The sequence below is a fragment of the Saccoglossus kowalevskii genome, chromosome 9 (genome assembly GCF_978046115.1).
Source record: "Saccoglossus kowalevskii chromosome 9, keSacKowa6.1, whole genome shotgun sequence".
Classification (NCBI taxonomy): domain Eukaryota; kingdom Metazoa; phylum Hemichordata; class Enteropneusta; family Harrimaniidae; genus Saccoglossus; species Saccoglossus kowalevskii.
In genome coordinates, this window is record NC_140649.1 from 38,065,179 (window position 1) to 38,076,495 (window position 11,317).

General features: G+C 37.1%; 1 protein-coding gene across 1 annotated transcript; it reads right to left on the reverse strand.

Annotated features, from left to right (window-relative positions):
- Positions 1 to 1,492: 1,492 nt before the first annotated feature.
- On the reverse strand, positions 1,493 to 10,735 carry LOC102807617 (protein PET100 homolog, mitochondrial-like). Its single transcript, XM_085503482.1, has 4 exons — positions 10,582 to 10,735; positions 10,011 to 10,097; positions 2,292 to 2,324; positions 1,493 to 2,195 (listed from the first exon to the last, which is right to left on the reverse strand). Exons 1-4 carry the CDS (start codon positions 10,609 to 10,611, stop codon positions 2,115 to 2,117), a joined length of 231 nt encoding a protein of 76 aa, XP_085359608.1. The 5' UTR covers positions 10,612 to 10,735; the 3' UTR covers positions 1,493 to 2,114.
- Between the last annotated feature and the right edge of the window lie 582 nt (positions 10,736 to 11,317).

Here is an 11,317-nt window from a genome sequence, read left to right on the forward strand (position 1 = left end):
AAGTAGATCATTACTAAATCCAGGTGCACTGGTATTTGTAAAGGTGCTCAATAAGTCCATTGTCCATGTAAGCTTGAATTACTATATAATAATAGACAGTGATGGTAGATGTTGAAAAAACCACTGAAGCAAAACTTGTAGAAATTAGTGAAAACCATAGCTTAGACAACCCCAATTGACGATCCAGTATGGTCACTAATAGTTCATAAGAGGATAACTGATTTAGAATAGATGATGATCAATAAACCAGAGCAATTTGTAGAGCAACTGTGAGTGGCAGCCTGTTAGGCGCACATCATACTGATTCAATGTTGGGTTGCCTGGTCAGATCAGTGAGGGTTTTTTTTACTACTATTGGGTATTTGAACAAATTTTATCTATGCACAATACTAATGTTATTTCAATCTTCATTCAACACATGGATTTACCAACTAAATCTGATTTAGTGTTTTGTGTAAATCTCAAAGTCTGCTATCGTTCAATGTCACAGTTGTCCATGTTGTTGATTCTTGAGTTCAAGTACGCAATCTAGTCACACACGTCACACACATTCAATAGAGCCAACAAGCATTTCATTATTGCATTTTTTTCCCTATACAGCTTATCCTGGGGTCCCATAACCTTTGGTGATTTCAAGTCACTGCAATACATTGTTAAATTAGTTGTCAAATCACAGTGTAGTCTCAAACACCAGAATTAATAAACTCCTCAATCTAGTAATAAACATGAACTTAAATAGAAAGAAACTGCCTTTTTACCTCTGCTGTTGACTTTGTCGAGCAAAGCTTATCATGAGTGATTGTATCCCGTCATCCATCATCTGTGTCAACTTTTTACTTCTTCAATTTCTTTTTGAAAACTGTAATTTGTATTGCTTTGATACTTGGTGTATATGTTCCTTGGGCAGACCTCTCTTAGATTGGTTCATTTCATTTCATGATATCTTCAATTCTCTAATTTTGATGAATATTTTTGTAATTTTTGGTAAAAAGTGATATTTTCGCCTTCTTGTTAAAAATCACATTTCTGATTCCTCTGGTATCATATATATATTAGGTACTAATACATATAGTTACTACAGGTAGATCTGTATCAGATTTGTTCATTCTATAATTACAAGGTGGATATCGACTGCCATGAATTAGTGTGAATTTGTAACGACTCCAAACACCTTTAATTCCTTCCACATTAAGTTAACTTATTAGTTTACCAAGCTCCCAAATTAGTTAATTTAATAATTGTCTACGCTAGAGATGACAATAACATATCTACCTTTCTCTTGATTGGTCATTCACTAAAGGTAATGAATGGTAACATCACAAAAATGAGGATCATTCTTCCTTAAATTCTGGTGCAACCTTTGCCCAATTTCTATAATTGGATACTGGTTTTTATGAAAAATACTTGGAAAAAACTAAATTCTTCAGGCTTATTTTGTGAAAGTTGATTTTTAAAATGTTACAGGTCTGTGTGGAATGGAAAAGAAAAAAAGTAAATCAATAACATTATTTAATATGCTTTTCAGTCTTTGTAATCAGTATTATTAAAAAATGAAATACAACCACAACATTCAAAATATTGTACAGCACGACAAAAAAGACAACTCACAACCAAATATTCACATGTACAAGTTCAAGTACATGTAATTTGGAACACAACACAAGTTTCTAATTTGAACCCATGTAACACGTACAATCACTGAATGCAAAATGTTATCCAACCTCTGAAAATCATATAATTGTTATAATATAATAAAATAAAACATATCAATCATGGTCATTCTTTAATGTCTTAAACTTAATTCCAATTATTATTCAAAGAGCATAATATGGAGTCTTCTATAGACATGAAACGTGATCTGTCAGTGCATGGAATATATGCCTAACAATCCAACATGAAACGTGATCTGTCAGTGCATGGAATATATGCCTAACAATCCAACATACATAGGATCTTAACACAACGACCATTGATGTGGTAATGATCTAAAATGGATTCAGAAATGAAACAACCATGAATACTACCAGTAGTACTTTTGTTTAACTATATTCATGATAAGCATTTGTCCAGAAAATTCTGCTGTTGAAAATGTCTAAGAAATGTGCATACAAGGCTCAGGCATCACTCTCCCCAACTGTTTCTCTCTCCTCTGCTTTCTTTCTAAGATTGACTCTCAAACTTTCAAGTCTGGCTTTCTGGAAAAATAAAATATTTGTTCATCAGAATGCTGCAGGTGTGCACAGGTAAGTAAACAGTAAAAAGTTAATAACAATTAAGGTAAGTAAACAAACCTGTTCCAAGTCTTCAGGTGGATACAGATATCTCTACAATGTGAACAAAAAAGATATTATTTGAGATAAATATTATGTACAAACAACATTGTTATTATGCATTCAGGTTTTTCAGATCACCTTATGTTTTGATTTGTTATCAAATAGAACAATAGATTTGAAATAATCAATTTTTTACATGGTGTATATGGTATTTAACATGGTTTATATATGTAAAATGGTGTATATGGTATACATGTATAACATGGTGTAAAGATGTCAGTAGTGGTACAAAGTAGCAAAGATGTCAGCAGTGGTCTAAAGTAGCCAAGATGTCAGCAGTGGTCTAAAGTAGCAAAGATGTCAGCAGTGGTCTAAAATAGCAAAGATGTCAGCAGTGGTCTAAAGTAGCAAAGATGTCAGCAGTGGTCTAAAGTAGCAAAGATGTCAGCAGTGGTCTAAAGTAGCAAAGATGTCAGAGCAGTGGTCTAAAGTAGCAAAGATGTCAGAGCAGTGGTCTAAAGTAGCAACGATGTCAGCAGTGGTCTAAAGTAGCAAAGATGTCAGTAGTGGTCTAAAGTAGCAACGATGTCAGCAGTGGTCTAAAGTAGCAAAGATGTCAGTAGTGGTCTAAAGTAGCAACGATGTCAGCAGTGGTCTAAAGTAGCAAAGATGTCAGCAGTGGTCTAAAGTAGCAACGATGTCAGTAGTGGTCTAAAGTAGCAAAGATGTCAGCAGTGGTCTAAAGTAGCAAAGATGTCAGTAGTGGTCTAAAGTAGCAAAGATGTCAGTAGTGGTCTAAAGTAGCAACGATGTCAGCAGTGGTCTAAAGTAGCAAAGATGTCAGTAGTGGTCTAAAGTAGCAAAGATGTAAATAGTGGTCTAAAATAGCAAAGATGTCAGTAGTGGTCTAAAGTAGCAAAGATGTCAGCAGTGGTCTAAAGTAGCGAAGATGTAAATAGTGGTCTAAAATAGCAAAGATGTCAGCAGTGGTCTAAAGTAGCAAAGATGTCAGCAGTGGTCTAAAGTAGCAAAGATGTCAGCAGTGGTCTAAAGTAGCAAAGATGTCAGTAGTGGTCTAAAATAGCAAAGATGTCAGCAGTGGTCTAAAGTAGCAAAGATGTCAGTAGTGGTCTAAAATAGCAAAGATGTCAGTAGTGGTCTAAAATAGCAAAGATGTCAGCAGTGGTCTAAAGTAGCAAAGATGTCAGCAGTGGTCTAAAATAGCAAAGATGTCAGCAGTGGTCTAAAGTAGCAAAGATGTCAGCAGTGGTCTAAAGTAGCAAAGATGTCAGTAGTGGTCTAAAATAGCAAAGATGTCAGCAGTGGTCTAAAGTAGCAAAGATTTCAGTTGTGGTCTAAAGTAGCAAAGATGTCAGCAGTGGTCTAAAGTAGCAAAGATGTCAGTAGTGGTCTAAAATAGCAAAGATGTCAGCAGTGGTCTAAAGTAGCAAAGATGTCAGTAGTGGTCTAAAGTAGCAAAGATGTCAGCAGTGGTCTAAAGTAGCAACGATGTCAGCAGTGGTCTAAAGTAGCAAAGATGTAAATAATGGTCTAAAGTAGCAAAGATGTCAGAGCAGTGGTCTAAAGTAGCAACGATGTCAGCAGTGGTCTAAAGTAGCAAAGATGTAAATAATGGTCTGAAGTAGCAAAGATGTCAAAGCAGTGGTCTAAAGTAGCAATGATGTCAAAGCAGTGGTCTAAAGTAGCAACGATGTAAATAGTGGTCTAAAATAGCAACGATGTCAGCAGTGGTCTAAAGTAGCAACGATGTAAATAGTGGTCTAAAGTAGCAAAGATGTCAGCAGTGGTCTAAAGTAGCAAAGATGTCAGCAGTGGTCTAAAGTAGTAAAGATGTCAGCAGTGGTCTAATAAAGTAGCAAAGGTGTCAGCAGTGGTCTAAAGTAGCAAAGATGTCAGTAGTGGTCTAAAGTAGCAAAGAAGTAAATAGTGGTCTAAAATAGCAAAGATGTCAGCAGTGTTCTAAAGTAGCAAAGATGTCAGTAGTGGTCTAAAGTACCAAAGATATCAGCAGTGGTCTAAAGTAGCAAAGATGTCAGTAGTGGTCTAAAGTAGCAAAGATGTCAGCAGTGGTCTAAAGTAGCAAATATGTCAGTAGTGGTCTAAAGTAGAAAAGATGTCAGCAGTGGTCTAAAGTAGCAAAGATGTCAGCAGTGGTCTAAAGTAGCAAAGATGTCAGTAGTGGTCTAAAGTAGCAAAGATGTCATTAGTGGTCTAAAGTAGAAAAGATGTCAGCGGTGGTGTAAAGTAGCAAAGATGTCAGTAGTGGTGTTAAGTAGCAAAGATGTCAGTAGTGGTCTAAAGTAGAAAAGATGTCAGCAGTGGGCTAAAATAGCAAAGATGTCAGCAGTGGTCTAAAGTAGCAACGATGTCAGCAGTGGTCTAAAGTAGCAAAGATGTCAGTAGTGGTCTTAAGTAGAAAAGATGTCAGCAGTGGTCTAAAATAGCAAAGATGTCAGCAGTGGTCTAAAGTAGCAAATATGTCAGTAGTGGTCTAAAATAGCAAAGATGTCAGCAGTGGTCTAAAGTAGCAAAGATGTCAGCAGTGGTCTAAAGTAGCAAAGATGTCAGTAGTGGTCTAAAATAGCAAAGATGTCAGCAGTGGTGTAAAGTAGCAAAGATGTCAGCAGTGGTCTAAAGTAGCAAAGATGTCAGTAGTGGTCTAAAGTAGCAAAGATGTAAATAGTGGTCTAAAATAGCAAAGATGTAAATAGTGGTCTAAAATAGCAAAGATGTCAGCAGTGGTCCAAAGTAGCAAAGATGTCAGCAGTGGTCTAAAGTAGCAAAGATGTCAGTAGTCGTCTAAAGTAGCAAAGATGTCAGCAGTGGTCTAAAATAGCAAAGATGTCAGTAGTGGTCTAAAGTAGCAAAGATGTCAGCAGTGGTCTAAAGTAGCAACGATGTCAGCAGTGATCTAAAGTAGCAACGATGTCAGCAGTGATCTAAAGTAGCAAAGATGTAAATAATGGTCTAAAGTAGCAAAGATGTCAGAGCAGTGGTCTAAAGTAGCAACGATGTCAGCAGTGGTCTAAAGTAGCAAAGATGTCAGCAGTGGTCTAAAGTAGCAAAGATGTCAGTTGTGGTCTAAAGTAGCAAAGATGTCAGTAGTGGTCTAAAGTAGCAAAGATGTCAGTAGTGGTCTAACATAGCAAAGATGTCAGCAGTGGTCTAAAGTAGCAAAGATGTCAGCAGTGGTCTAAAGTAGCAAAGATGTCAGCAGTGGTCTAAAGTAGCAAAGATGTCAGCAGTGGTCTAAAGTAGCAAAGATGTCAGCAGTGGTCTAAAGTAGCAAAGATCTAAATAGTGGTCTAAAATAGCAAAGATGTCAGCAGTGGTCTAAAGTAGCAAAGATGTCAGCAGTGGTCTAAAGTAGCAAAGATGTCAGCAGTGGTCTAAAGTAGAAAAGATGTCAGCAGTGGTCTAAAATAGCAAAGATGTCAGCAGTGGTCTAAAGTAGCAAAGATGTCAGCAGTGGTCTAAAGTAGCAAAGATGTCAGCAGTGGTCTAAAGTAGAAAAGATGTCAGCAGTGGTCTAAAGTAGCAAAGATGTCAGCAGTGGTCTAAAGTAGCAAAGATGTCAGTAGTGGTCTAAAGTAGCAAAGATGTCAGCAGTGGTCTAAAGTAGCAAAGATGTCAGTAGTGGTCTAAAGTAGCAACGATGTCAGTAGTGGTCTAAAGTAGCAAAGATGTCAGTAGTGGTCTAAAATAGCAAAGATGTCAGCAGTGGTCTAAAGTAGCCAAGATGTCAGCAGTGGTCTAAAGTAGCAAAGATGTAAATAGTGGTCTAAAATAGCAAAGATGTCAGCAGTGTTCTAAAGTAGCAAAGATTTCAGTTGTGGTCTAAAGTAGCAAAGATGTCAGCAGTGGTCTAAAATAGCAAAGATGTCAGGAGTGGTCTAAAGTAGCCAAGATGTCAGCAGTGGTCTAAAGTAGCAAAGATGTAAATAGTGGTCTAAAATAGCAAAGATGTCAGCAGTGTTCTAAAGTAGCAACGATGTCAGCAGTGGTCTAAAGTAGCAAAGATGTAAATAATGGTCTAAAGTAGCAAAGATGTCAGAGCAGTGGTCTAAAGTAGCAACGATGTCAGCAGTGGTCTAAAGTAGCAAAGATGTAAATAATGGTCTGAAGTAGCAAAGATGTCAAAGCAGTGGTCTAAAGTAGCAATGATGTCAAAGCAGTGGTCTAAAGTAGCAACGATGTAAATAGTGGTCTAAAATAGCAACGATGTCAGCAGTGGTCTAAAGTAGCAACGATGTAAATAGTGGTCTAAAGTAGCAAAGATGTCAGCAGTGGTCTAAAGTAGCAAAGATGTCAGCAGTGGTCTAAAGTAGCAAAGATGTCAGCAGTGGTCTAAAGTAGAAAAGATGTCAGCAGTGGTCTAAAGTAGCAAAGATGTCAGCAGTGGTCTAAAGTAGCAAAGATGTCAGTAGTGGTCTAAAGTAGCAAAGATGTCAGCAGTGGTCTAAAGTAGCAAAGATGTCAGTAGTGGTCTAAAGTAGCAACGATGTCAGTAGTGGTCTAAAGTAGCAAAGATGTCAGTAGTGGTCTAAAGTAGCAAAGATGTCAGCAGTGGTCTAAAGTAGCAAAGATGTCAGCAGTGGTCTAAAGTAGAAAAGATGTCAGCAGTGGTCTAAAGTAGCAAAGATGTCAGCAGTGGTCTAAAGTAGCAAAGATGTCAGTAGTGGTCTAAAGTAGCAAAGATGTCAGCAGTGGTCTAAAGTAGCAAAGATGTCAGTAGTGGTCTAAAGTAGCAACGATGTCAGTAGTGGTCTAAAGTAGCAAAGATGTCAGTAGTGGTCTAAAATAGCAAAGATGTCAGCAGTGGTCTAAAGTAGCCAAGATGTCAGCAGTGGTCTAAAGTAGCAAAGATGTAAATAGTGGTCTAAAATAGCAAAGATGTCAGCAGTGGTCTAAAATAGCAAAGATGTCAGCAGTGTTCTAAAGTAGCAAAGATGTAAATAGTGGTCTAAAATAGCAAAGATGTCAGCAGTGGTCTAAAATAGCAAAGATGTCAGCAGTGGTCTAAAGTAGCAAAGATGTCAGCAGTGGTCTAAAGTAGCAAAGATGTCAGTAGTGGTCTAAAATAGCAAAGATGTCAGCAGTGGTGTAAAGTAGCAAAGATGTCAGCAGTGGTCTAAAGTAGCAAAGATGTCAGTAGTGGTCTAAAGTAGCAAAGATGTAAATAGTGGTCTAAAATAGCAAAGATGTAAATAGTGGTCTAAAATAGCAAAGATGTCAGCAGTGGTCCAAAGTAGCAAAGATGTCAGCAGTGGTCTAAAGTAGCAAAGATGTCAGTAGTCGTCTAAAGTAGCAAAGATGTCAGCAGTGGTCTAAAATAGCAAAGATGTCAGTAGTGGTCTAAAGTAGCAAAGATGTCAGCAGTGGTCTAAAGTAGCAACGATGTCAGCAGTGATCTAAAGTAGCAAAGATGTAAATAATGGTCTAAAGTAGCAAAGATGTCAGAGCAGTGGTCTAAAGTAGCAACGATGTCAGCAGTGGTCTAAAGTAGCAAAGATGTCAGCAGTGGTCTAAAGTAGCAAAGATGTCAGTTGTGGTCTAAAGTAGCAAAGATGTCAGTAGTGGTCTAAAGTAGCAAAGATGTCAGTAGTGGTCTAACATAGCAAAGATGTCAGCAGTGGTCTAAAGTAGCAAAGATGTCAGCAGTGGTCTAAAGTAGCAAAGATGTCAGCAGTGGTCTAAAGTAGCAAAGATGTCAGCAGTGGTCTAAAGTAGCAAAGATGTCAGCAGTGGTCTAAAGTAGCAAAGATCTAAATAGTGGTCTAAAATAGCAAAGATGTCAGCAGTGGTCTAAAGTAGCAAAGATGTCAGCAGTGGTCTAAAGTAGCAAAGATGTCAGCAGTGGTCTAAAGTAGAAAAGATGTCAGCAGTGGTCTAAAATAGCAAAGATGTCAGCAGTGGTCTAAAGTAGCAAAGATGTCAGCAGTGGTCTAAAGTAGCAAAGATGTCAGCAGTGGTCTAAAGTAGAAAAGATGTCAGCAGTGGTCTAAAGTAGCAAAGATGTCAGCAGTGGTCTAAAGTAGCAAAGATGTCAGTAGTGGTCTAAAGTAGCAAAGATGTCAGCAGTGGTCTAAAGTAGCAAAGATGTCAGTAGTGGTCTAAAGTAGCAACGATGTCAGTAGTGGTCTAAAGTAGCAAAGATGTCAGTAGTGGTCTAAAATAGCAAAGATGTCAGCAGTGGTCTAAAGTAGCCAAGATGTCAGCAGTGGTCTAAAGTAGCAAAGATGTAAATAGTGGTCTAAAATAGCAAAGATGTCAGCAGTGTTCTAAAGTAGCAAAGATGTCAGCAGTGGTCTAAAGTAGCAAAGATGTCAGCAGTGGTCTAAAATAGCAAAGATGTCAGGAGTGGTCTAAAGTAGCCAAGATGTCAGCAGTGGTCTAAAGTAGCAAAGATGTAAATAGTGGTCTAAAATAGCAAAGATGTCAGCAGTGTTCTAAAGTAGCAAAGATGTAAATACTGGTCTAAAGTAGCAAAGATGTCAGCAGTGGTCGAAAGGAATACTGCTTATGCATGCAGATTTATGAGTTTCATCCTGATGTAATTGCTAGAATGTAATAATAATTTAACTGCAAATGTGAAAAATTACATCTAAGTTAGTTCTCATTACTTCATGGAAGACAGCACATGAAATCAACAAGCTAATGTGCATAGAAATAAATATTTTTTGGATTATTTGCATAAAATAAACTTTTCAAATTTTATGAATTGCAGTTGGTTATTGTTAAAACACTAACACACAACTTTTTTAAGCTTTTATTGACCATAGAGCCAAAAAAAAAATGTTTCTTTACATTGCTAATAAAGCAAATGTTCTTTTTAATTACATATACTACACATAAATGATCCATAATGCCAAACAGTTTGTTACCATCAAAACTTGAGTTTGAGTTAAAATTCCATTTATCAGGAATTTTAAGAGGATGGAAGTGGCCTAATGATAAATAACATTGACATATGTGCATATCATTAACAGTTGTAGGACATGTTAGTTATTTTAACGTGTTTTAAATGCAGGGAAATCAATCCACTGCCTATGGTGGGCTTGGCATCCTCAGCCAATCACAAACCAGCTTAGTCTTGATATACATAGATGAATAAACAGTTAATCTGTGGTGCTTAATTACCTCACAGTCAGCAGCTATTTGGGTTTTGTATATTTAATTTGTTCTTGCCTTTGAATTTGTATTTTTTTTCAGCATTTTGCTTTACTTTGTGTAATATAGTTTTTTTGCATTGTTTCTCTATTTGCTTTGCCTGTTTCTTTCCAGAGGTACTTTTGTTTCCTCGTCATTTTGGAATTTTAGTTTGGCAGCACTCGTCCAAAGTCAGCTAGCACATTTGGCATATCAATGGGAGGACACTGGACTGAGATTTACTCGTAATAAATTCTACCAAGACCCCCAATCCCCCCCCCCCATGGATCCAAGACACCTATGTGTTTTGTATTTATGGTGGTTTGCTTGTTGCCCTATGATGCACTCTATGGCAGACCTGTGTTTAAAGCTTGTGATACATTCAATAAGAACTTTATAGCATCCTTGAAAAACTGAAATTTTTTATTGGTTTATAGTATACAGAAATAAAAAAAACTGGAAATCGACATTACAAATCAAGAGAATGGTGAATAAAATTACCAAACAGCTAAACAAAGTATGCCATGAAGCAGTGGTCAAAATATAATAAAATCAGAAATAACTCACCCTCCTTTTTGTGATGTATTCTTCAAAAAGTTGTGGTTGATTGAAATAAAAGAATAAAGTAACAGGAAAAAACACATACATGGCCATCTGAAACAAGATATACAACACTTCTGTTATTGGGATAATAATAACAACTAAATAAAAACTGTCTAGCAAATATGTTTGTACAGTTACGCTGCGAACATTTTCAGAAAGTATTATAACATGTAGTAATGACCAGAAGATACAATTAACTTTAAAGATCTACGGCCAAGATATTGTCGCGTTGACTGAACTCATTGATAACCACTGAACCACTGCCGAAATTTCCTTGTTTTTCAAAAAGTTCTACGCCAGCACAATTAAGTGTAGCCTGACAAGGTCGCGTGAGTTGCGCCCTTAGTGGTGTTCCAAACCCAACACAGGCCTGACAGAACAGAGTTTTTGTTATTTCCTTATTTCACATTCTGGAGTTTACAAGCAACAACAGTTTCGTAGATGCCAGGATTGTATAATCTAAACCAGCGGATCGGAGGGTGGGGGGGGGGGGGCTGGTTAACGGCACATGATGACAGTCACAGAAGACACTCACCCTCCCAACTTCTAGTTTCCAGCCACCCATGATTCAGCGTGCGACTGTACGATTATTCAATAACCAATTGCAGTTTTAAACAAATACACAAGTACACACGTCACTGCTCCAAATGTCACGTCGCCATCGTCTATCCTGCAACACATGACCTGTGACCTATCCGTAAAGTGTAACATATTTAGCGTCACATTCGACGCTGTTTATGTGCGTAACAGGATTGGTCAGATAAAATTATCAAAATTTACTTCACTTCAGAAAGACATACCGTGGTAGTTTTACTTATTTTTGGCTCGATTATTTATTGAGACTGAGACTGAGACTGAGACTGGAAGATAGGGTTTGTGACATGTGTAACCAAGGTACCATTAAAAATGAATTACATTTTATGGTGGAGTGTCCCAAATACAGTGACAGACGTGTTCTGTTTGATACAGCTGCTGATGTGATTGACTCCTTTCACAACCTGCCTTCTGAAGAACAGTTCACAGTATATCAACAAGTGCTTTAAAATTAGACAAATACGGGATTATTATGCATCTTTCTTTTAGAAGAAGTTGTGTTATTGTTTTTTTCTATTAATATTTTGTTTTTGTTATTTTTATTACTTCCTTATTAGTGTATTAATACTGTATAGTTTTACTATTATCTATAACCATTGCCACTCCCTCCAGGGAGTGAGTGTTAATAAATAAATACTCAAAAAAATATAAAATTATGTAGTTAAATAGTAGTTCTC

Coding starts and splice junctions, on each gene's coding strand:
- LOC102807617 (XM_085503482.1), bottom strand. CDS start 10,611: ATGGGTGGCTGGAAACTAGAAGTTGGGAGG. Junction 10,098..10,581: donor GGAAACTAGAAGTTGGGAGG/GTGAGTGTCTTC, acceptor ATCTTGTTTCAG/ATGGCCATGTATGTGTTTTT. Junction 2,196..2,291: donor CACCTGAAGACTTGGAACAG/GTTTGTTTACTT, acceptor TTATTTTTCCAG/AAAGCCAGACTTGAAAGTTT.